Source organism: Lepidochelys olivacea (assembly GCF_965140295.1).
Source record: "Lepidochelys olivacea isolate rLepOli2 genome assembly, chromosome: 21".
Lineage (NCBI taxonomy): Eukaryota > Metazoa > Chordata > Testudines > Cheloniidae > Lepidochelys > Lepidochelys olivacea.
In genome coordinates, this window is record NC_140431.1 from 17009123 (window position 1) to 17034440 (window position 25318).

The following is a 25318-nucleotide window of genomic DNA, read 5'->3' on the forward strand; positions in this document are numbered from 1 at the left end:
TCTGAATGAATTCAAGTCCACAGGGCCAGATGCTATTCACCTGTATCTGTAAACTCCTGGATGACAGGAAGACTGGTGGAGGGCCAACTGGTGCCCATCTTTAAAAAGGGGGGAAAGAAGGAGCTGGGGAACTTTAGACCAGTTGGCCTGACTTCGATACCTGAGAAGCTGGTAGAGCCGTGTAGAAAACATTCCATTTCCAGCAACCTGGAGGATGAGGGTGATCACCAGCAGCCAGCCTGGGTTTACCAGGAACAAACCCGGCCAAACCAGCTTGATTCCTTCTTTGACAGGGTAACTGGTTTGGCGGATGGGGGAAATGTGGTGGACGTAATATACCTGGACTTCATCAAGGCTTCTGACACGTCCTACATGACATTCTGAGAGGTAAGCTAGAGAAATGTGGGCTTGACAGAATTACCATTAAGTGGATACATAATTGGTTAAAAGAACCGCAAACAAAGAGTCACTAGTAATGGAATGAAATCAGATTGGATGGAGGTCTCAAGTGGGCCTACACAGGGGTCTGTTCTGGGTCCGGTGTTGTTTAACATCTTTTTATTAATGACCTCGATGTAGGAATAGATCAAGTTTGCGGATAACACAAAGCTGGCAGGAGGATGCGGGGGGGGTTGCAAACTCTTTGGAGGATAGAACTAAAATTCAGAGGGATCATGGTAAATTGGAAGACTGGGCTATGGACAACAAAATGAAATTCGACAAAGACAATTGTGAGGTGCTACACTTAGGGAAGAAAAACCAAATGCACAGATACAGAATGGGGGCTATCCGGCTTGGCGGCAGCACTGCTGAGAAGGATCTGGGAGCTGTGGTGGATCACAACCTCGGCATGAGTCAGAAATGTGATGCTCTTGCAAAAAAAAAAAAAAAAAAAAGCGCAAATGCAATTTTAGGTTGCATTAACAGAGGCACGGCATGCAAGTCATGGGAGGAGACAGTGCCGCTCTACTCAGCGCTGGTTTGGCCTCAGCTGCAGTACGGTGTCCAGCTTTGGTCACCAATGTCTAGCAAGGATGAAGAGAAACTGGAAACGATCCAGAGGTGAGTGACAAAGATGATCAAAGGGATGGAACACAAGCCATATGAGAAAAGGCTGAAGGAACTGGGTATGTTTAGTTTGGAAAAGAGGAGATTAAGGGGGGACATGATAGCAGTATTCAGATACTTGGAAGGCAGCCATAAAAAAGATGGGGAAAAGTTGTTCTCTCTTGCCACAGAGGGCAGGACAAGAGGCGATGGGGTCAAACCACAGCACAGCAGATGTAGATTAAACCTCAGGAAAACCTTCCTAACTATAAGAAGAATAGGACAATGGGACAGACGCCTAGGAAGCTTGTGGAAGCTCCTTCACTGGAGGTTTTCAAAAGGAGGCTGGAGTTGTGTGTCTGGGATGGGTTAGACCAGGGGTGTGCAAACATTTTGGCCCGAGGGCCACATCTGGGTATGGAAATTGTATGGCGGGCCATGAATGCTCATGAAATTGGGGGTTGGGATGCGGGAGCGGGTGAGGGCTCCGGCTAGGGGTGCAGAAGGGGGATCAGGGCTGGGGCCAGAAATGAGTAGTTCAGGGTGTGGGAGGGGGATCAGGGCTGGGGCAGGGAGTTGGGGCGCTGGAGGGGGTCAGGGGTGCAAGCTCTGGGTGGTGCTTACCTCAAGCACCGCCCGGAAGCAGTGGCATGTCCCCGCTCTGGCTCCTATGCAGAGGCATTGCCAGGCAGCTCTCCACACTGCCCCGTCCACAGGCACCGCCCCTGCAGCTCCCATTGGCCATGGTTGCCGGTCAATGGGAGATATGGGGGGTGGCTCTTGGGGCAGGGGCAACATGCGGAGCCCCCTGGCTGCCCCTACGCGCAGGAGCTGGAGAGGAGGACATGCTGCTGCTTCCGGGAGCCGCGCAGAGCCATGGCACGCATGGAGCAGGGCAAGCCCTGGATCCTACTCCCCAGCAGGAGCTCGAGGGCCAGATTAAAACATCTGAAGGGCCAGATGCAGCCCCAGGGCTGTAGTTTGCCCACCCCTGGGTTAAACACAACAACAAGTCCTGCATCTTGGCAGGGGGTTGGGATTAGCTGACCTTTGCAGTCTCTTCTAACCCTATGATTCTAGATGGGACCAAACCATAGGAAATCTGGGGTCAGGGGATTCCAATTGCTGCAGCTTAGTTTGGATTCCTGCATGAAATCCCACAAGCATGCCCAGGTGTGAAGGGGAGTAGCAGTGTGATGTGTGCAGTCTATAGCAGAGAGGTACAGCCACTCTGCAGCAGCCTCTCTGGAGAAGATGTTCCCCTGTTATGAGGGCTGAAACTCCCACCTCTTCCCCAGTCTGTATCACTAGTCTGAACGCGGCTGTACTCATCTGTTCAGATTGCTCCCCAACTTTGCCCCTCTTAGCAGGCAGGCAGCCCTTCCCTACCCCCATCTCTGTATGGAAAGGAAGGAAGCAAGAGATGCTCACAGTTCCTGCTGAGGAGACGACTGAAGTCAATGGTGTAGGAGACCCACTTGCGGGGCAAGACAGAGTCTCTGTAGCCCCAGAGGCTTACGTTCATAGATCTGGCTCCTGGCTCCGACGCCAGACCCGTGAAGTAAACGGGCTCCTTGGAGAAAGCGTACTTGTGCCAGCACTGGCCTTCATCCGTCGAGAACCTAGAGAGAAAAGACTTACCATGAGGAGCTGGATTCACAACCAAGGAGAGACCAGGTGGAACTTTCTGTGACCCCCTGCTACATTCAAAGGCGAAGAGGGGTGGAAAGACAGGCTTGCGCAGACAGGCATGAAGGCCCAGAAGGGGGAGCTTACCGACAGAGTGCCAAGCACAAAGCCGTATGTGCCCAAAGGAGAGGGCTCCTTCCCCTCTCAGCAGCCTCACTCCCATGGAAGATCCTTTGAGCAGCTGCAGAACAAGGGAGGGAGGGGAAATCCCAAGATCGACAGCAGCCTAGTTCCTCCCTCAGCACCAATCGATATGGACAGAGCTAAGCTGACAGCTCACCAGAGCCTCCCAGAACCAGAGAACAGACCCCCTCCCACCCCACCCCCTTTAGCAAGTGGAGCTCAGGCTTACTTAATCACATTGATCGGCTCGAGGCTGTGCTCAATGGCTACGATGATGCCCCCGGAGTCCAGGATGGCGTAGTGATGTGGTCCTTCCAGCACCCGTGCCCAGGTATAGCCCCCATCATCCGATACGTAAACGTCTGGGCTCACCACGGAGATGGCATCCCCCACACTGCCTGCAACACGGTGCCCAACACCACAGGGCTTAACGCAAGTCCAGGAAGTGTCCCTTCCTCGGGGGCAGACTGAGACTTACTTACTTTGACCTTCCCCTGCCCCGCAGCCTTGCTCTGTAGGAACGAGCAACTCACCCCAAGTGGATTAAACCTGTCACTTGCCAGCCCAAGGCCCAGAGGATGGATCCTGAGAGTTCCCTCCTGCTCCGCCCACATAACCCCTCCACTTGCCCTCTCCCTGTGTTGGTAGCAGTCGGGTCCGTTACCGTGAGCGATGACTGTTCCAACCACATTGGGCTCGGACAGAGGCAGCATGGGCACGTTGTGATTCAGGGAGATGCCGTACAATGCGTAGATGTAAAGGCTACACTGTAAACAACACCAAAGAATCCAGGTGAGGAGACAAGACGACACATGGGGGGGAAGGGGGTCTTCCTGGCATGTTCCCACCAGCATCTCAGCAAAGCCCAGCTCAGGTTTGCGCCCACCCTGGGCTACTCAACTAATGTAGAGCCAGGGACCTTTACCTGCTTCTGCCATTTCCATTTTGTGCGAGGCACAGACCAACTACACAGGAAAGGCAGCCATCTGCCCCCAAAGACACCCCACAGCCTGGATTAACACATTGTGAAGTCTTGGCTGGTGTCGCTATTGAACTTTACTTTATTACACATCTCACTCACGCTGCAGGATGCCAATAAACTGAGCAGAAAATCGCCACACACAGGCCTGATGCTGCAGTATCTGGGCTGCTAGCCCTGCCACGGGACTAGGTCCCCTTGGACTTGCACATGGGAAGATGCAGGGGTCTTAAATAAAAGACTGCTTACAAAAAATGAACTATGGGGCCAAGTCTGCCCTGCCTGCATCCCAACACATGGCAGTGCCCCACACCTGAGCCTGGCTGCCCCGGGACTCATGAGAACACAGTGTGTCTGGCAGAGACCCCAGACAGACAAACCTCCTCCTTGTTCTTTGCTGCAGAGTTACACTTAGCGTTGACAGGCGCCCTCAGCGGCAGCCACTCACCGCCCTGGTCGAAGGTGATCACCGACTGGATGGAACGGTCTGGAGGGGAAGGGGAACACTTGGTGTGAAACCCTCAGTGTTTTGTATTCCACTCAGCTCACTCCAACTCAGCCCTCCCGCTGAAGACAGCAATACGGTCTGACGGGACCCTTGTCCCGGTCCATCGAGCATACATCCTACCCCTGCGAGTCAGGCAGCGTGGCTGCAGCAGCAGGTGATGAGTCGATTTCTCCCTGGCAGCTGACCACATATATTTCTGCTGCACCGTTTTCCCAGTGTAGAGCGCTCAGCTACACTGCACTGAGGAGTTTCTCTCCAGCTGCAATCACTCCACTGACTCTGTTCCAGTTCTAGTAGGACCCCAAGGACTGGTTCAGTAATGGGCCAATAGAAAGCTCCCCAGTTACACCAGCAGGATGTCCAGAAGACAGCAGAGGCGAAGAACCATCCTTGCAGACAAAGGAGGAGCGTGCAAGTTTCAAGAATTTTTAAAATTATTAAGCCAGCCAGGCTCCCTCACTGCTCTGCCTTAGAAGTTAGATTGGTCCTGCATGGCACAGGTAGTGTCTGTTCACTGTATTAGCTCATACTGCCATGGACTACTCGCCTCCCTTTGTGTATCACTGTACCATTTCAGCTAAAATTCAGACACGCCAGTGAGAGCGCTGTTTCGCCTCCCAGCGATGCCCCATGGTGCCCACTTACCTCCTCCCCCCGGGATGTGCCTGCATAGTGCCATAGACTGCTGAGCAGCACTGAACCCCAGCGGGGCTCTGCCGACAACGTGATGCTTTCAAGTCAATGAGTAGAGTCCTGTGAATCGAAAGGTCTAGGTCTCGCCCCCTCTCCCAGCCAGAATAAATCTGTCCAGACTTTTGGAAGCCAACTCAGGCTCTTCTCTAAAGACCTCCGGGCTGAACCCAAACTTGGCCATTTACAGCCCTGCAGGAGACTCACACGTGAGCAGAGAAAGGGTGTTGGACTGAAAAATTTTGCACCTAGGGGCCAGCTGCTACTTTACTCCTGTGAGCAGGCCCACCAGCATCAATGGGAGCAGAACTGGGCTCACTGACTTCAATGGGGCTACTCACATGAGCAAGGACGGCATGCTATCCAGCCATGTAAGCCAGGCCCACGCGAACCCTGCAGACAGTGTAAGGGTTGGACTCAAACAGGAGCAGGCAAAGGACAGCAGAGATACACCCCATCCTTCCTGGGCAGGCCCCAAAGCATTCCTGAGGCCTGGTGCAGACCCCTGGAGAATCACACCCCCCAGGAACAGGGAGGGGCATTCAAGAGAAAGGTTCTGGCTTGACTGATGCTTTACCCCGGGCCCTTCCCCGGTGCCGGGGCAGAGGGTTTTGCTCTAATGCAGCCATCCTGCTGGGCGCAGCCCATCCCCCAAGAGCGAGCGCTTGCCTTCAGAGAGCACGCTGGTGATATAGACGCCCCGCAGCGAGGTCACATTGGTGAAGTCAGTTTCACTCCCAATGCCAGTGTAGAGATGCCGTTCGAGGGACTTGGAGTATATGAGGCCTCGATCGTCTGAGGTGTAGATTGTGCCGCATCCAGTATCTGCAAGACAGACAGATGACACAGCTCTGGAAGAGGAGCAATCAGATAGTGCCACAGAGGTTACCAGGCCAGGGAAGTTTCCTGGTCACACCCGGACTCAAGCCTCCACATGCCAGAGTCGCACCTTACGCTGCCCGTGCTGACACAGCATCGCATCAGCGATTTATCCCCATTTCGCATGGCGGGGGCGGTGGGGGCAGAGAGAAGCAGCAAGTCCAGAGGAGAAGCAAAGGGGGCCCACGAACTCCAGCGCTCACGTGGTGTGATGCTGCCAGATGCCAAATTCTTTGCTTCTACTTACAGCTGGCCTTGGAGACAGCACTTTCACCCTCTGCTTTGCCAGGAACGATGGCTCAGCAGTTAGGGTGCCCGACAGACCATGTGTAGGTGTACAACAGGGACAACAGCCCTGCCCCAGGGGGGCGTGAGAGGATAAACCAACAACAGTACTCTGGTAACAGGGCCATCTGAGCAAGGGTCTCCCTCTGTCTGAAGCCCAGTACTGATTCTGAGCCCCTTAGTTTTGCCAAATCAAAACCAGTGCAACTGAAATGTCACAGGCATGATTGTGTGCCAGGGACAGCTTTCCTGGCAAGCCTGAAGCCAGACAGTGGCGCAGAAGTGAGGATTACACTCAGCAACTCTCAAAGCCTGCCGCCTAGAAAGCAGAAGTTTGGGTTAATCTGCTGCTCTGGAAGCCTGGTGCCTTGGAGGAATTTGCTGCAGAGGGATCTGGGGGGAGAATTTAAGTATTTACATGTATCTGACAGGCAACTTCATGTGACATATACAACTATGGCACGGGGACAGTGGCAAGGAGCGCAGATCCCTCGATCCCTGTTCCATGCGGCCACAAGCCTGATGTGGCTCTCTCCATGACTGGAGAACGGGCGGGCAGGGAGCTACATTGGGTGTCCAGTCTTGACACTAGAAAGGAAGACTCCACAAAGGGACTGGTCGGAGAAGGAGCAGGGCCATCTGCAAGCTCTGCCGGGACCCCCAACACTGAGCAATTCCTGAAGTCTTAAACAATATTAAGGTAACCTTAACTCTGCCCTTGTATCACTACTCACAAGACAGTCCTACTTTCCAGCAGCAAACATGTTGACTGCATCAGCGACTCTGAAAACTGACTTGTGATCTAACTGGCCTGCTTTGGTCTTCTCCTAGTTTGCACTGGGGAATTTAAACTGAAGGGCACTTGTCTTTCCATCACTACAAGCTGCTCTTAACCTCCAAGACCATGAACAACTGCAGAGAAAATAAAGGAGACTGATGCACTTTTCTTCATCAAAGCAGGCTGGATTCAGGACCATAAGATTCAAAGGACAGATTTTTCAAATGCCGTGCCATAGTGAAAGATTTGGCACAGATAAGGGGATAATATTTCTAAGGGAATAAATTTAAGGCGTGGACCAAAACTTAACTTAAAAGATGGCGTGCAGGGTAGCGTGGAAACCACATGCATTCAGACACGCAACGTACAAAACCATAGTGTTCGCACGGGGCTATGGTATTCCCACAGCCACGGGCTACCAGGTATTAGAGCCCTTGCTGAACTCTCCTTCAGAACACTGCCTCCTACATGGAATTGCAGTGGGTATACAAGGCAAGTCAGTGCAGAACTGGACAAAGTTACGGTTGTTTCTATACTTAGAACATACAGGCAGGGGATTTACGTGAGTTATCAGCTTGGCTTTGCATTTCTAGGCTCTTAGGGTTTGCTATCAGAAGACTACAGTGTTCTCTTGAGTAGAGATTTACAATCAACTCCAGTTGGATGAAGCACTGGAACTGAAATTCGGATCTATTCAGGCACCCACCCGTCCACCTGCCCTCTGTCACTCACCTCCAGGGTCATCCACATGCATGAACACCATGTCCTCGTTAGCTGCCAGGATGGAGAAGAACTGCTCCTGACCCACAGATGGAAGCTGGGCCATATTCCAGGTCTCCCCTTGGTCAGTTGAGACATGGATCCTCCTCGTATTGCCCTGGAAGGCAAACACAATCTTTATGCTGCACCACCAGTGACTATCGTATTCAAGCGTCCGGCAGTGCCCACGCTCCTGGGGCCTAGGCGGACCAGAGAGGGCGACAGGGAAGAGAAGCAGGAGTGAGAACAGTCCCAGTACTAGATCAGGACACAGGAATGGGATAAGCAACTCTGGACAGCCACATGCTCATTTATGCCCTGGCCTGTTCCCAGCCCCTTAAGGGACAATCACATTCACACGGACCCTGCACCCACGAACCCAAACCAGGGCATTTATCCAAACCCGGGCCATGGCCTCCCCCATGGAAACAAAGAAAGGCCGTGACTTGTGGACTCTCAGAACCACCTGGAAGCCGGACAGAAAGGAGTAAAGCAAATCTCCTACCTTCTCCGTCACCACGGAAGTGAACAGGAAGCGACCTCCCAGGCCAAACGAGTAGATTTTGTTTCCTATGGTCTTGAAGCTTTTGCCAAAGTCACTGGTTTTCTTTAGCTCCAAAAACCCAAGATCAGTTTCTTAAGAGAAGGAAACGAGAATTCATGTTGCTGCAGTAGAGGGGGGGAGGGGAACACTGAGGCCAGGGCTACAGAAGGAAGAGAAGTTGGTGTAACTACGTTGCTCAGGGGTGTGAATAATGCACCCCCCTGAACAAAGCAGTTAACCCAAAGGCCCCAGTGTAGACAGAGCTAGGTCAATGGAAGAATTCTCTGGTGACCTAGCTATCACCTCTCGGGGAGCTGAACACCCACGCTGGCAAGAGACGCTCTCCCTTCGCCATCGGTAGCGTCTTCACCGACCCACTACAGTGTTTTAAGTTTTGTGAGGGTATTACGGCGTCATACTCTCCGTGATCGCTGGAGAGCACCTGGAGAATTGTGACCTGTAGGACTGCTACATTTAAACAGACTGGAGATGTAATTTACATAAATTGTTTAACCTGTAAATCCAGGCATCTAAGTCACCTTATATGGTACCTGGCAGGAGGGGGACCACAAACAGTTGACAGCTTTCAGAATCACATGTTAAAATAGCCACCGATTAGCTTTATACAACCTCCAGAGCATTTTTGCTCAGGACCATTCACTGGCCTGTCCCCAGCTCCTTGGGCAAACGAGTCAATTGCTAACGGCTGATTATTTATTAAGGTGTTTGCAGAACATGAAGCTGAAGGGAAAAGGTTTGTGAAGTCTCTGGCCTCGAACACACAGAGTGGCTTTGATTCTCTGATACTGCCCAACTGTTGGAACCAGGGAGTACTTACTGCAGGAGTCATTCAGGTAGGTGGTGAAGAAGATGGTGGCGTTCGGGCCCCTAGAAACAGACAGGAGGGGGGGAAAACCACGAGTGCTTAGAAAGCTGATATCAGGAAAGCGGATCAACAGCTGTGTCAGACTGTCTGTGCTGCAGTTGGAGGTGTATCTGCAGCTTGGGAGGCAGATCTGCACTAGCTGTCTTCTAACTCGCACTGCTCAGACAGCCAGGAAGACGCAGCAATGCACACACCCAGAACACGTTCCCAGAGTCCCTGCCAACGGGTTTTCTCTGCTGCTTTTAGCGGCCCTAGTGATATTAAAGCTAGCACAGGCATGCCCACGTAGGCAGCAATCACACCCCCGACTGCAGTGTAGCCATACCCATAATTGTACACAACATGGGGACACAGGTGAAGCCAGACTCCCTGAGCAGGGACAGCCTGTATCCCCGTGGTATACTGGGATTCTACAACACATGCACCAGCGAGGACTGCTACAGGCCTTTCAGAGACGTGTGGGTCCTTTTGCTCAAAAGTCTGGGGAACATCCAAGGGGTTTGTGAACTGCAACCAGATACCATCCATACCGCACACACTGGCCCTGTCCAGGTAGTCACTGAAGGACTAGCTTGACTAGATTCAAGTAAGTTTGTGATGAAGCTTCTACTTATCAGAAGCAGGGCTGAGACCTAACAAACTCATGGCACCCAAGCCCATGGTTCCTAAACTGTTCCAGTCTGAACTGAAAGCTACTGGATGCACGTGTCATCTTGGTATCTAGGACCAGAATGCTGAATGGTATTGCTGACTCCAACGGGTTCAAAATCCAGCGAGACTAAGCAAACTGGGATTCAGCTCCAAAAAATCCAAGGTCCTCTCACCTTTTCGGTGCCCTCCCTCCCTCTGTAGCAGCCAGGAAGGAGGATTGTGGGCATCCATAAGCAGAATCTGACATGAGCGGGTACAGCACAGACACACACTAAAGAAGTGAAGCAGCCAAGCATGAACTGGAGTATTTATTAGACTGCTAAAGGTCTAAAGGAAGTGTGTGATGAACACAGACACTCAGATAACCCCAGTAAGGAACGGTGGCTGGCCAGGTATGGGGAGGCTCCAGATCAGTCAGTTAGGTGAAACCAGTCAGGCAGGTTTTACCAGATGAGCCCAGCCAGAGGCCCGTGGCTGTGTGTGGAGTTCTAGATACTCCATGGGAAAAGAGTGGAGGCTTCCATTGAGGGAACACTCAGTCCATGCTTTCCTGACCCTTAGAGAGCAGTTTGCTGCTCCTGATGGAAGAATCTGAGTCCAGGACACTGCACTGTGGCAGGGAAGGCTCCCCAACCCTCAGTGGGATGGGACACTTATTTCTAAATCAAAGCGTATTAAACATGAGTGGCATGTGCCCCTCATGCTGTTGGGCTTCCTCTATGGGAAAAGAGGGGACAGAAAAAGAGTGCAGGAGCATCAGTGGAAGAGCCACAAGCAGTGTTGAGTAGCTCCTGCTTTCCTTTGGCGGGAGAGCTTAGAGCAGCGGACACCGTGTTACCATTCGGCTACTCACCATTTTGCCAGACAAACAGCTTTGTGGATTTCTTCCCACTTCTCCCCAAAGTTCCTGGACACCCAAAGACTGTTCTGAAAAATTCAGTAGTCAGACAGGATTGCTGGTTACTGGCTGTGTTAACTCTAACGCTTCAAATAGCATCTGGCCTAAAAAAATGCAGAGCCAACCCTCTGAAATGGAACACACGTCAGGGCTTCTAAATACAAGGCCACATAACACTCCCTGGAAAGTACTGCCTGTAGGTTTCAGACTCAGGAATAGAAGTTCATCCCCCAGAAGCCTAAAAGGCTAAAGGACACAGCAGCTGTGATTTGTCATTCTTCCCCTTGTGGGATGCTACCACCCGACCCCACCAGGTGTCGCTACAGAACTCAATCCCGGGACATCTCTCAGTGCATTCTGGGCGCTATGTACGAAGCGGAGACAGGGGGAGTGGGACGCGTCTGGTCTCTTACTTCGGTGCTGAGGAGCAGCAGGTTGTCGGAGTTCTGCGGATGGTATATGACCTGACTCTGGGGCTGAAAGGGGAGATCTGTCTGAGCAAAGTTCTTAGCATAATCAGACGATCTGAAGATCTTTCCTCCACGGCTCCCTCCAGGCACAGGCATGTCCCCTGTCAGAATCACCTAGACAAGGAGCAAGAGGGAGACCAGGTCAGCGAGGGTGCACATGCCTTCACTGCGACAGTCAGCCTCGGCCATGTCCCCCGCGCCGGCTGAACTGACCTGCTCCAACACAATGGGCAGTGTGTGGCTCACTCAGCCCCATTTCCCTGCAATGGGATCAGAATGTGCATTTCCTGGCAATGGGGCTCCAAGTGCTTCACAGGCTCTGGCTAAGCCCCAGAGAGATAGGCAGACAGGGAAACTGAGGCACAGAGCTGTGATGTGACTTCCCCTCCTTCTCCCAGCAGGTAAATGGAGTGTTGGGAGCAGTACCCAACCCAGGAGCACACCACCACCCCTCCTCTGAACACCAGTCAGCACTGCCATGTGGAGAGTTGCATTTCAATGAACAAAAGTGCATTGCTATGCAGCATGAATGCAGCCCTCATGAAGGCCAGCTCCATCCCTGACTCAGGAGCAGTTCAAGGGAGTGCATGCTGTCCAAGAGCACATCAGCAGCTGTCTCCTACCTTCCCCGAGTTCTCTGGTCCGATGGCCATCCCAAGCTCCGTCCGGATGAAGGTGTGGTTAATGAGCTTAGTGATGTCTATGAAAGTTTTTCCATAGTCCTCGCTGAGAGGAAAGAAAGTAGATGATGACTCTTTTAGAGCAGTGGTTCTCAAGCAGTGGTCTGGGGCCTCCCAGGGGGCCGCGAGCAGGTTTCAAGGGGTCTGCCAAGTGGCACCAGTTTAAACTCGCTGGGGCTCAGGGCAGAAAGCCAAATCCTCACCGCATGGGCCTGAAGCCCCACCACCCAGGGCTGAAGTAGAAGTCTGAGCAATGTAGTTTTGCGGGAGCTCCTGTGCTGTGGGGCCCTGGGGAACTGCCCTGCTTGTTACCCTCTAATGCTGGCCCTGGCTTTTCTATGCAGAAAACCAGTTGTTGAGGCACAGGTGGGCTGTGGAGTTTTTATAGAATGACGTGGGAGCCTCAGACAGAGAAAGGTTGAGAGCCCCTGGTCTAGGAGACACCTTGGGATGCAGCACAGGTGTCACTGATGCTTCAGGGACAACTGCTGGGATTAGAGAGCCTGAAAGAAGGGATGTCCTGGGCAACTCAAAGCAGCTGCTCAGTGCAGCTACCAGGCAAAGAACGGAAGCATTCCATGGAAAATGGCCCCTTTTCCAGCACTCAAGCTAGGGAGGAGCCAACCTGCAAGAGTTCCAATCACCCAGGACCAGGACCAGCCCAAAAGGGAGTCACAAGACCCCCAGACCAGTCCTGCATTGCTCAGCTCCAGCCTACAGGCTCCTTCCCCCCAAAAAAGGTGTTTACCCAGGACTGAGAATATTCCAGTCTCCAATGAGCTCTAATCCCCAAATCTTCTGCATCAGTGCAGAGGCGTCTGGGAAGCAGTGAGTACTGGTCACACCTGCCCATGAAGAACCAGGGCATGATTTGGGAGAGGGGAGTGAGTGACCGGGCACCACACACCAGGATCACCACGGGCATGTTTTAGCTCATGTGCTAGCTCTCCACTGGCATGGAAACGGTCTCGGCGACTGAACGCCCAGATTCCCAGAGCAGCTGAGCAGCCCAGAGCTGTTCTTGTCACCCTGCAGCACGCCCACCCCACTGGGCTGGGCAGTTTCTTTGCATTCCTCACACTCTCCCAGGCACATCAGAGGAAGAGACAAGATACACCCAAGCCCTGGCAATTATCCCCACTCGAGGCATCGCCCATTCCTGTACGGCAGCCCAGCACCCATCAGCAGCGGTGACACAGTGGAGTGATTAGGCACCAGTTTAGAAGCCCTGCCTCCCCCACCACACCCCAAGGAGGCTGCCTGAGCCTGCTGGCAGCTCAGCCTCCCTCCAACTCCTCCCCCAGTGGCTACACCACCTTTACGGCTGGCCGCGAGTGAGCTGCAGCATCAGGTCGGACAGCCAGACGATGCAGCTCGCTAATCCACTGAGCTAATCAAATCAGCTGCATGCATCTGGCACTGGGGGCCTCACCTCCTGTAGAGTTTGGACTGCTTGAAACTCACGAACAGCAGCGGTAACTTGAATGTGGTCAGGACAAGAATAACCTGGCCAAAGAGAGGACCAGAGAGTCAATCCTGGGGAGGGCCATCAGGGAGAACCCATTAGCAGCCCCTCCCCCCGCCTGGCAGCCTGTGAGTGCAGCCCTCAGATCACCCCCTCCACTGGATTTACTGACCCCGGGAAGGGGGTTGACAGCCCCTTAAATACCCCGCCTCAGTCCAGTCACTTAGTGCTTTGACCAACCCTCCACGCCACTCTTACCCCTCTCCCAGGGAGAGTCGCTTTAACAGCAAGACAGGGACTCACTGGCCAAAAAGGTTTGTATTTGCCAGGGCGGGAAAGGAGTCTGGTGGCGAGGTACCCCCAAATCGCAGGCTGTGTGTGCTGTTGTCGGACAGCCATCTGGCCTCCAGCCAAATGCAGGGGCAGGTTATTGGCTCAACCCACCTTTCTCAAGAAACAGCAAATCCCAATGTCTTTAAGGCACCAAATGCCACAAGCTAGTATCTACAGATGGGTTTACAGGGGTATACGGCACCTTCACCTTCCAACAGGCAGCCACGTCTAGGGTGGAAGGCACCAAGCTAGGGACAGCACAATGCACAACACTGATAAAAGGCGGGGGTGTTGGCCAGGCTTTAGGACACACCATTCACCCCTGAGAAGGGCCGACGGATCTTTGATGTCCACTGCCCAGACAAGACCTTGGGATGTAAGGTCTTGCCTCGCAGGCCCACACATGGGGAGGTTGAGGAGCTGAACCAACTCTGCCAGGGCTTGAGCCAATGATTCCAGGGAGACTAAGAACTTCAAACATGGGCTTGAGCCTCCAAGCTGCTCTGCGAGAGCCTTGTCCAGGACGCAGCGGGTGAGGGAGGCTGGCTGCCTCAGCAGTTCTTTCCTGCAGGGGCCCACAGGAGTGTAGGTTACCCTGCCTGATAAAGACAGCCCTGCCCTGCCCTGCCCGGAGCTGTAATTTAGAGGGGCAATTCCAGGGGTTGGAGGAGCAGCCGCCTTGTGATAGCTCGACAGAAAAACCCTCCGACGCCAGCTGCTCAGCGAGCAGTGCTGGCTGTGAAGGTTTCCTTGCAGCAGCTCCCTTGCTCCATTTTCAGACACTTCTAATGAGCGTCAGTCACACAAGAGCACAGCTCAGCAGCATCCCACTCCTCAAAGGCCTGGAGCTTCCATAGATCCCAAGGCCTGAAGGGATCACTGCAATGTTCCCTCTAATTTTTAGATCCATGTGCGGAATTAATTTTGTTATGTGCACCAATATGGAGGTGATGAGTGGCGGGGGTGCAGAAGGGGGCTCAGGGCTAGGGCAGAGGGTTGGGATGCGGGGCTTGAGGGCTCCTAGTGGGGGTGCAGGCTCTGGGGCAGAGGGTTGGGGTGTAGGGGGTGAAGGCTGTGGCTGGGGCAGAGGGTTGGGGTGTAGGGGGGGAGCAGGCTCTGGACTGGGGTTAAGGATGAGGGGTTTGGGGTGCAGGCTTCCCCAGGGAGAGAGAGGACTCCCCCTCTGCCCTTTCTTGCTGCAGCAGCCCGTGGCCAGGGGAGAGGTGCCTCTCCCCGCCACAGCCCTACATGCCCCTTACCTCTCTCCTCTGCAGTACAGGCCCCAGTGGCTGCACGCCTGCACAGCCCTAGGGAACTTGGGACCACTGTGATCCTCCAGTCGGACCTCCTGCACAGCACAGGCCAGAGACCTGCCCCCCAATCACTCCTCGAGCCCATCTTTTAGGCAAACTTCCCATCTGGATTTAAAGATGGGCAGTAACGGAGAATCCACCACGCCCCTCGGTCAGTTGTTCCAATGGTTAATTACTCTCGCCATTAAAAATTTACTCCTTATTTCCAGTCTGAATTTGTCTAGCTTCAACTTCCAATTCAGACTGCAAGTAAGGCATCTATTTTGGAAGCTGGGCTCTCAGCGATGCCATGCCGGGACGTCAAGATGGATTTAGCATCAACGGGCCACAGGCCGTCTCAGTGCAGCAGGTGAAGGAAGAGGAGCACATATCCCTGCCCCACCCCCGAGGCTAACAATGGCGCCGTGTAAACCCTCCATCCCCTAGCTCAGGAGGAAGGAGCCCTGCTGGCCATTTCTTACCAGAGCAAAAGGGGGCGGCTCCCCCAACCCGTCAGGGTCAGACAACGCAACGCTCCCCCTCGAATCTGTCTAGACCCTTGTGCTGCATCACCCCTGTAACACCTGGGTACCTTCCACCATGTCTGCTGCCTGCAGTTTGTTCTCTCCCCAGAGGGTAGAGTTTAGTTAGGGGGTGGGGAGGTTAATTTTAAAATATTTATTTTTATTTCTATGTATTTAAATGTTGGGCCCCCTGGAGCAAGACAGAGCCAGATACAGCAGCCAATGGGCAGCGGGCCCTGCTAACATAATGGCAGCCACGGCCTGCAGCAGCTGCTGCAGAAGGGGTCTCGTGCTGGTCTACATGCAGGTTTGTACTGAGAGTTAAAGTAATGCAACCCTCCACGGTGGGCACAGACACATCAGGATAAAGGTGTCCTATCGGCGTAGCTCATTCCTGTAACTGTGCCGAAATAAGCGATACCAGTCTAAGCACAGTTCTACCAACATAACTGTACCCCTGCTGTAGGTTGCGCCCCTGCTGTAGGTTATGTAGATTTGTGCCATTTTTAACTATAATGGCTTCTATAGTAATTTAGCTGGAGTGTTAGACCAGCCCCCACCAGGGACCTTCCTAGGCAGGATTAAACGTATGGACACGCAGAACACTGGGAGTGTCCAATAGTCAGGAATGCTTGTGCCCAAGGTTCAAGGATTCCAGGAAGTGAAGTCGTGCTTCCCAGCTGCCTCTCCAGCTTGCTCACCCCCTGCTACTCGTCATTTCGAAGGGTTACCTTTCAAAGCCCGTTCAGATCAAATGCGCTACTTACTCCAGTGCTGTCTCCAACCCAGGAGAGCGATACAGTGCCGCTGAAGTCATCAAAGACATGCTGCAAGGAAAAAGATTGGAGTCACATCCAAACTTCCACGCTCCACATCCCAGCTCAGGCAACAAGACCCTTTACTTCCTGTCACCAGAGGGGAGAGGATCAGGAGGAATTTGATCGGCATAGCGGAGTACCCCCTGGTTACACACCATCCCAAGGCAGTAATAACCACCCAGCCGCCAGCCAAGATTTGTCCATCCCACTGGCATTTCCCTCCCCCTCATCACAGGTTGCCTGGGGTTCCCTGTGCAGTCTATTGCTGAATCAGTAAAGCCAGGAGACACACCCCACCAGGGGCTTTTTTCCAGCTTCATGCTCCCTCAGGTGGCTTCCTTCACTGACCCACACACATCGCCTTACATGGGATGTTACTGAAATGCCCGGTGGATTTTTGCCACGCACCCTGTGTGTGACAACTCAACAGAGTTTGTCTCCTTAGCAGATCTCATGGGCAGGTGTCCCGAGTCCTCTTCTCTCGCTCGATACCATCCTGCCCCTTCGGTAGTTCAGGTAACGCTGGGCGGCTTGTGCTGGGCAGGCAGAGCGAAGCAGAACTCATGCTTTTTGGGCCAAAGGTGCTAAGTTCAACCCCCACCGACCACCTCTCCAAGGGGCTGATGTGCTCGTTTTTGAACTGCAGAGCCATCTTGTCTCTACCCCCAAAGCTTTACAGGGGCCTTTCCCCTTAGCACTTGATGCTCATCAGCGAAGTTACTGCAATGTGGAAAAAGCGTAGTCAGGTTCCCCTCGTGTCTGCCCTTGACACACACGCACAGGCATGACAGCAGCTCTGCGAGGGGAAGCTGATTTCACTTTTGGTTCTGCTGAAGTGCAGATGCTTGCCCAGTGTGGTCACCCTCACCTAATGGGGTTTCATTGCTAAACCAGGAGCCAGAGCCCCACAAGCGTCATGAAGCCAGAGATCATTTACAATCCAGCCCTGTGAGAACACAGGAGTGAGCAGCACAGACTGCTCCCAGGTCCCACACCCTCATGAGTTAACAACAATGCTGCTCCTATCAGGGAGCGCCCCAGCAGCCAGCTGGCATCGAGAGGGGCAGTAATGGCTGAAAGTTAAGCAGAGCTGGACTCTTTTCCTGCTGGACATTACTAGTCACCCGTAAGAGCAGCACCATGCTGACAAGAAACACACTGGTGCATTCGCTTGGCCTTGCAGAGCAGTAAAACTGGGCTGTGCACTTTATCACAAGCACTAGAGTAAACAGTGCAGCCCTGCCAGCCTGCAAAGGCATCTGCATCCAGACAGCATTTTCCACAGCTCCTGCTGGCTACCAGGCAGGATCACAGCAAAAGGTGCACAGAACGCTCCCGCTAAGCAAAGGGACAACTGGACCTGGCTTCAGAAGCCAAGAGGGACTCCAGAGAGACGAAGCCAGCAGAGCAGCGATGCTGGGATTTGGCTAGCTAGCGCCATGTTAGTGCCAAGGAGGAACCTGGCAATGCAAATATTCCCCTGAGCAGAACAATAAACGCCATCAGTACCCTGCCCTGCAGTCTCAAAGGTTGCCTCATAATCTGTTCACAATCTCACTACATTTTGAGGCTCTCCATGTTACAGCTCAGCAGGCACTTACGCCATAATCCTAGATCAATGGCTGAGCTGGATAGGACACAGACCGAGATCTGGGTTGCAGGCGGAGAAACCTCTCCCCCTCCCAAAGCAGTGACTCCGAGACACCTGTGCATCTGGGAACAGGAATCCCAGCATTCTACAGGCAAAACCTGGGAGATGACCAGACAGTCACGATGGAAATACACCTGGGACCTTGTAATGCTCTGTTGTGAGAGGCCCTCAATACCTTGACTGCAACAGGAGAAGTGCTACCAGTTTCAGCCTCAGGCATCCAGTTACCTTTGCTGGAGGGGGTGGGAGGGGAAGAGAGACCAAAGTAACACCTTGGAGAGAGTGTAGAATGCCGTTTCTTCACAGCCATGGGCACCTTGTGGCCTCAGTGGTGCAGGGACGGGGCAGTACCAACACGGGTACTGAGCTATGCCAGACCTGTGCAAAAGGGAGGCTCCTGGGGAGACCAGAAGGAAGACGAAGGGAGACAGGGAGGCTGTGGAGAAGGCTCTTGCACCAACAAAGAGCTGGACCAGAGAGAGCTGATGCTATACAAACAAGAGGAGCAGAAGACAGAAAATCCAAGACGTGGGCTGGAGCGACCCCTTGGAGCATCACTAGCCTGGGTGACTGAAACGGACCCAGAACAATGCGGAGTTTGATGCAGTCTCACCTTTTGGAGTGTGCAGGAAGGGGCTGATCATATGCTTAAGTGGAGGAAACTGGGACTTTGGAAGACAGGGGAGGGATTTTTCAGAAGACAAGGAGGGAGACATGGAGACACACATGGGGACTTGCCACAGCCAGGGATTGGCCCAGTGAGTCAGGTGAAGGAGGAAAGTTCTGGACAAGAGAGAGGGGTGGCAGAGGGACTTTCCGAGCAAAGGAAGGAAAGAGGAAATGACATGTACAGCATAAGGGGGCAGGGGCACGTCAGGGTAAGGGTGGTGGGTATGGTACGGTGCAGACAAAGAGCAGAACCTGTGAGCTGCAGAAAAGGGGAGAGCTGTGCCCCTCCTCCCCTGGAGCCAGTGCGGCACTAATGGATTCATCTGAGAGACACCTATTACCATCTCATTAAAAAAATAGAAGAAATGTAAATTAGCTGTGTGCGTGACAGATCGGACCGGGGATACCAACGGGGGTTACAGACATGCCAAAGTGAACGTAATCCAGACAACATAGGGGCTTCGAGTGGGAGGAAACGCAAGGGGGAAATTTACAAATGATTGGCAAAAAAATCCCTGCTACCAACCACCTCCAAACATGGAGGCTGACTCTGCATCACTGTCCTAGCCATCCCTAACCCCAGGCAAATCCGCCTCTTCGCTCCCCTCCTCCCAGGAGGGAGCAGCTCCATAAAGATACTGCTTTGAGCCAGATGGGGACCAGTTCTCTGAGAGCACCGAGGCACTCCCCTGACACATGGCTCAAGCACACAATAATCCCAACAGGCTTCCTAACCCCCTCCACTTCAGCCAAACAAGATCGGGAAGATCTTCAGCCAAGCAAGATCTGTTTCCCTGGGAATGAAGTTATGCTTTAATCTTGCCAGGCCTCATGCTATGAGGCCACAAACCATCCACTGGACGGCCATGTGACAGGAGGCCACTCTGCTATACAGCAGTGTAAAAGACCTTGCGTTTTCAGCCGACAGGTCCATCAGTAACCAAGCTTCATGGTAGCATAGCCCCCGCTGCTCAGTCTCTGTTAATAAAGGATGATTTTAACGGCGTTACAGCTCCTCTTCCTGCAGGAACGGAAGAGATGGGCTTAGCATTTAATTACAAGTACACGGCAATGAGTTCTTACTGCTAGGAGGGGCTCTGCGGAGAGCAGGCCTCCCACCTCCTACGAGATGACACTTGGCCCACGGCAGGGGTGCAGGCGGTGAACTAGGAACTCCAGGAGCGGCAGCTGCAGCAGCACAAAGAGTTTACTGTCTAAACGCAGGACTCTGCACGAGAGGGGCTGGAACACCCGGCGATATCGCCGTGCTAGCAGGTTAGTGGGCGGATTCAGGGCTTGCTTGACTAGCGGCAGGATAGACCCACTCCTCTTAAGCAGTCAAAACTTGCTTACACACAACTCCTTAGCACAGGTGCTGGCAACTCAAAGGCATTTCACGTCAGCACTGACCATCCCTCAGGGAGGCAGAAGGAAAGCTACTTTGCACTTTGTAAGTGATCACAGAGTGTTTAACAGCTAAGCCTCAACACCACAGTGTACAGGGAAGGAGCATGAAGAGATCTCTTCCCAGGGCACTGAAATTGCAACCACCTCTGGGACGGAACATGGCAGCTGTTTGTTATTATACAGTCACAGCTGGAGAACCCGACCAACCTCAGCATCTCATCTTGCTAAGCACCACACAAACAGCCCGTCATGCAGCGCTTGCACAACAGCCCATGCGCAGCCCCCTAGGCCACGCTGCCTCTTACATATAAGGCAACAAAACACTTCGCTCCCGAAGAGGTCTGCCCATACAGCATGTTTAACCAGAAGAAACGCCTGCAGAGGGAGGAGGAGTTGTTATTACTCTGCAAGCCAGCTGGCAGGTGCTATGCACGGACTTGGCAGCTAAGGCAGGAGAGCACACAGGCTGATGCTAGCCTCGCCTCACCCCTCCCTGGATTTGCAGGTGTACTCCTGAGCTAGGAAGTTTTCAAACCCTTCAGGAGGCAGCCACACATGGGCACACGTTTCAGCATCTGATCAGAGAAGGAAACCCCAGCAATCAACAGAATTAAACCCACTGGCCTCTCCTCACCCGGACTGCTGCTGGGAAGCTTTGGAGCGGACATCCCAGCAGAGCGAGAATCCCAGGAAGAAGTGTTGCTGCAAGACAGAGCTGTTTAATGCAGGCAGCAGTCTGCAGAGGGTTTGGGGATTTACTGGAACCGGCCTGCGCGAGGAGGGGATGGAAGGAGGGTCTTGTGACATCTGACTTGGCCAACTAGGGAGCAGCACTTCAGCTGTACAGAAACTGCAGCCAGGCCTCCCTGGACTGAACATTGACAGACCCTCTTCCCCCCCACGGGGAAGAGACTATATTCCCCACAGACACACACAGTCATACCTGAGATGTGGGGCCTCTCAAGCATAAAGCAGAAGACTCTGGGAGGAGAGGACCCTCAAGGACTGGGGGAGAGCAAGCTGAACAAAAAGAGAGGCTGAGAGCTGTGTAAGCCCTGGTCTACACTAGGACTTTAGGTCGAATTTAGCAGCGTTAAATCGATGTAAACCTGCACCCGTCCACACGATGAAGCCCTTTATTTCGATTTAAAGAGCTCTTAAAATCGATTTCCTTACTCCACCCCTGACAAGTGGAATAGCACTTAAATCGGCCTTGCCGGGTCGAATTTGGGGTACTGTGGTCACAATTAGACGGTATTGGCCTCCGGGAGCTATCCCAGAGTGCTCCACTGTGACTGCTCTGGACAGCACTCTCAACTCAGATGCACGATTGTCTGCCGTTGCTCTGATGCAGGGAGGGGCGACTGACCACATGGCTTACAGGGTTGGCTTATAGGGAGTTAAAATCAACAAAGGGGGTGGCTTTACATCAAGGAGTATTTCAGGCAGGACTTCATGGAGGGTTCCAATAAGAAATGGTGCACCTAATTTATTGTTCTTTTGGAACAAGCAGGTTGGTCTGGCCTCTGATTGATACATGGCTAGATTTACCTCGCTGCACCTTCTCCATGCCCTGGTCTACACTAGGACTTTAGGTCGAATTTAGCAGCCTTAAATCGATGTAAACCTGCACCCGTCCACACAATGAAGCCCTTTATTTCGACTTAAAGAGCTCTTAAAATCGATTTCCTTACTCCACCCCTGACAAGTGGATTAGCGCTTAAATCGACGTTGGCGGCTCGAATTTGGGGTACTGTGGACACAATTCGATGGTATTGGCCTCCGGGAGCTATCCCAGAGTGCTCCATTATAACCGCTCTGGACAGCACTCTCAACTCAGATGCACTGGCCAGGTAGACAGGAAAAGAACCGCGAACTTTTGAATCTCATTTCCTGTTTGGCCACCGTGGCAAGCTGCAGGTGACCATGCAGAGCTCATCAGCACAGGTGACCATGATGGAGTCCCAGAATCGCAAAAGAGCTCCAGCATGGACCGAACGGGAGGTACGGGATCTGATCGCTGTTTGGGGAGAGGAATCCGTGCTATCAGAACTCCGTTCCAGTTTTCGAAATGCCAAAACCTTTGTGAAAATCTCCCAGGGCATGAAGGACAGAGGCCATAACAGGGACCCGAAGCAGTGCCGCGTGAAACTGAAGGAGCTGAGGCAAGCCTACCAGAAAACCAGAGAGGCGAACAGCCGCTCTGGGTCAGAGCCCCAAACATGCCGCTTCTATGATGAGCTGCATGCCATTTTAGGGGGTTCAGCCACCACTACCCCAGCCGTGTTGTTTGACTCCTTCAATGGAGATGGAGGCAATACGGAAGCAGGTTTTGGGGACGAAGAAAATGAGGAGGAGGAGGAGGTTGTAGATAGCTCACAGCAAGCAAGCGGAGAAACCGGTTTTCCTGACAGCCAGGAACTGTTTCTCACCCTAGACCTGGAGCCAGTACCCCCCGAACCCACCCAAGGCTGCCTCCTGGACCCAGCAGGCGGAGAAGGGACCTCTGGTGAGTGTACCTTTTAAAATACTATACATGGTTTAAAAGCAAGCATGTGAAAGGATTACTTTGCCCTTGCATTTGCGGTTCTCCTAGATGTAGTCCTAAAGCCTTTGCAAAAGGTTTCTGGGGAGGGCAGCCTTATTGCGTCCTTCATTGTAGGACACTTTACCACTCCAGGCCAGTACTCGGGAATCATTGTAGAACAAAGCATTGCAGTGTATGTTTGCTGGCATTCAAACAACATCCGTTCTTTATCTCTCTGTGTTATCCTCAGGAGAGTGAGATATAATTCATGGTCACCTGGTTGAAATAGAGTGCTTTTCTTCAGGGGACACTCAGAGGAGCCCATTCCTGCTGGGCTGTTTGCCTGTGGCTAAACAGAAATGTTCCCCGCTGTTAGCCACAGGGAGGGGGGAGGAAGGTTGAGGGGGTAGTCACGCGGTGGGAGGAGGCAAAATGCGACCTTGTAACGAAAGCACATGTGCTATGTATGTAATGTTAACAGCAAGGTTTACCCTGAAAGAGTGTAGCCACTGTTTTATAAAATGTGTCTTTTTAAATACCGCTGTCCCTTTTTTTTTTCTCCACCAGCTGCATGTGTTTCAATGATCACAGGATCTTCTCCTTCCCAGAGGCTAGTGAAGCTTAGAAAGAAAAGAAAAACGCACTCGCGATGAAATGTTCTCCGAGCTCATGCTGTCCTCCCACACTGACAGAGCACAGACGAATGCGTGGAGGCAAATAATGTCAGAGTGCAGGAAAGCACAAAATGACCGGGAGGAGAGGTGGCGGGCTGAAGAGAGTAAGTGGTGGGCTGAAGAGAGGGCTGAAGCTCAAATGTGGTGGCAGCGTGATGAGAGGAGGCAGGATTCAATGCTGAGGCTGCTGGAGGACCAAACCAGTATGCTCCAGTGTATGGTTGAGCTGCAGCAAAGGCAGCTGGAGCACAGACTGCCACTGCTGCCCCTCTGTAACCAACCGCCCTCCTCCCCAAGTTCCATAGCCTCCACACCCAGACGCCCAAGAACGCGGTGGGGGGGCCTCCGGCCAACCAGCCACTCCACCACAGAGGATTGCCCAAAAAAAAGAAGGCTGTCATTCAATAAATTTTAAAGTTGTGAACTTTTAAAGTGCTGTGCTTAAAGTGCTGTGTGGCATTTTCCTTCCCTCCTCCACCACCCTCCTGGGCTACCTTGATAGTCATCCCCCTATTTGTGTGATGAATGAATAAAGAATGCATGAATGTGAAGCAACAATGACTTTATTGCCTCTGCAAGTGGTGACTGAAGGGAGGAGGGGCGGGGGGTTTCATCAAGGAGAAACAAACAGAACTTTCACACCGTAGCCTGGCCAGTCATGAAACTGGTTTTCAAAGCTTCTCTGATGCACCCCGCGCCCTCCTGTGCTCTTCTAACCACCCTGGTGTCTGGCTGCGCGTAACCAGCAGCCAGGCGATTTGCCTCAACCTCCCACCCCGCCATAAACGTTTCCCCCTTACTCTCACAGATATTGTGGAGCACACAGCAAGCAGTAATAACAGTGGGAATATTGGTTTCGCTGAGGTCTAAGCGAGTCAGTAAACTGCGCCAGCGCGCCTTTAAACGTCCAAATGCACATTCTACCACCATTCTGCACTTGCTCAGCCTGTAGTTGAACAGCTCCTGAATACTGTCCAGGCTGCCTGTGTACGGCTTCATGAGCCATGGCATTAAGGGGTAGGCTGGGTCCCCAAGGATACATATAGGCATTTCAACATCCCCAACAGTTATTTTCTGGTCTGGGAATAAAGTCCCTTCCTGCAGCTTTTGAAACAGACCAGAGTTCCTGAAGATGCGAGCATCATGCACCTTTCCCGGCCATCCCACGTTGATGTTGGTGAAACGTCCCTTGTGATCCACCAGAGCTTGCAGCACTATCGAAAAGTACCCTTTGCGGTTTATGTACTCAGCGGCTTGGTGCTCCGGTGCCAAGATAGGGATATGGGTTCCGTCTATAGCCCCACCACAGTTAGGGAATCCCATTGCAGCAAAGCCATCCACTATGACCTGCACATTTCCCAGGGTCACTACCCTTGATATCAGCAGATCTTTGATTGCGTGGGCTACTTGCATCACAGCAGCCCCCACAGTAGATTTGCCCACTCCAAATTGATTCCCAACTGACCGGTAGCTGTCTGGCGTTGCAAGCTTCCACAGGGCTATCGCCACTCGCTTCTCAACTGTGAGGGCTGCTCTCATCTTGGTATTCATGCGCTTCAGGGCAGGGGAAAGCAAGTCACAAAGTTCCATGAAAGTGCCCTTACGCATGCGAAAGTTTCGCAGCCACTGGGAATCGTCCCAGACCTGCAACACTATGCGGTCCCACCAGTCTGTGCTTGTTTCCCGAGCCCAGAATCGGCGTTCCACAGCATGAACCTGCCCCATTAGCACCATGATGCATGCATTGGCAGGGCCCATGCTTTCAGAGAAATCTGTGTCCATGTCCTGATCACTCACGTGACCGCGCTGACATCGCCTCCTCGCCCGGTATCGCTTTGCCAGGTTCTGGTGCTGCATATACTGCTGGATAATGCATGTGGTGTTTAATGTGCTCCTAATTGCCAAAGTGAGCTGAGCGGCCTCCATGCTTGCCTTGGTATGGCGTCCGCACAGAAAAAAAGGCGCGGAACGATTGTCTGCCGTTGCTCTGACGGAGGGAGGGGCGACTGACGACACGGCTTACAGGGTTGGCTTCAGGGAGCTAAAATCAACAAAGGGGGTGTCTGTACATCAAGGAGTATTTCAGGCAGGA

The 25318-nt window shown here is 52.8% G+C and overlaps 1 protein-coding gene across 1 annotated transcript in view; it reads right to left on the bottom strand.

Moving 5' to 3' along the window:
• SORT1 (sortilin 1) overlaps nucleotides 1–25318 on the bottom strand; it is a 41006-nt gene that overhangs the window by 9339 nt on the left and 6349 nt on the right. Inside the window, exons 2-14 of the mRNA XM_084611446.1 lie at nucleotides 16248–16307; nucleotides 13299–13372; nucleotides 11810–11912; nucleotides 11130–11300; nucleotides 10672–10745; nucleotides 9120–9169; nucleotides 8243–8373; nucleotides 7711–7855; nucleotides 5706–5861; nucleotides 4219–4325; nucleotides 3524–3626; nucleotides 3089–3257; nucleotides 2479–2669 (exon numbers count right to left, since the gene is read on the bottom strand). Coding sequence (XP_084467572.1) covers nucleotides 2479–2669; nucleotides 3089–3257; nucleotides 3524–3626; nucleotides 4219–4325; nucleotides 5706–5861; nucleotides 7711–7855; nucleotides 8243–8373; nucleotides 9120–9169; nucleotides 10672–10745; nucleotides 11130–11300; nucleotides 11810–11912; nucleotides 13299–13372; nucleotides 16248–16307 — 1534 coding nt within the window. The remainder of the gene's footprint in view (nucleotides 1–2478; nucleotides 2670–3088; nucleotides 3258–3523; nucleotides 3627–4218; nucleotides 4326–5705; nucleotides 5862–7710; nucleotides 7856–8242; nucleotides 8374–9119; nucleotides 9170–10671; nucleotides 10746–11129; nucleotides 11301–11809; nucleotides 11913–13298; nucleotides 13373–16247; nucleotides 16308–25318) is intronic.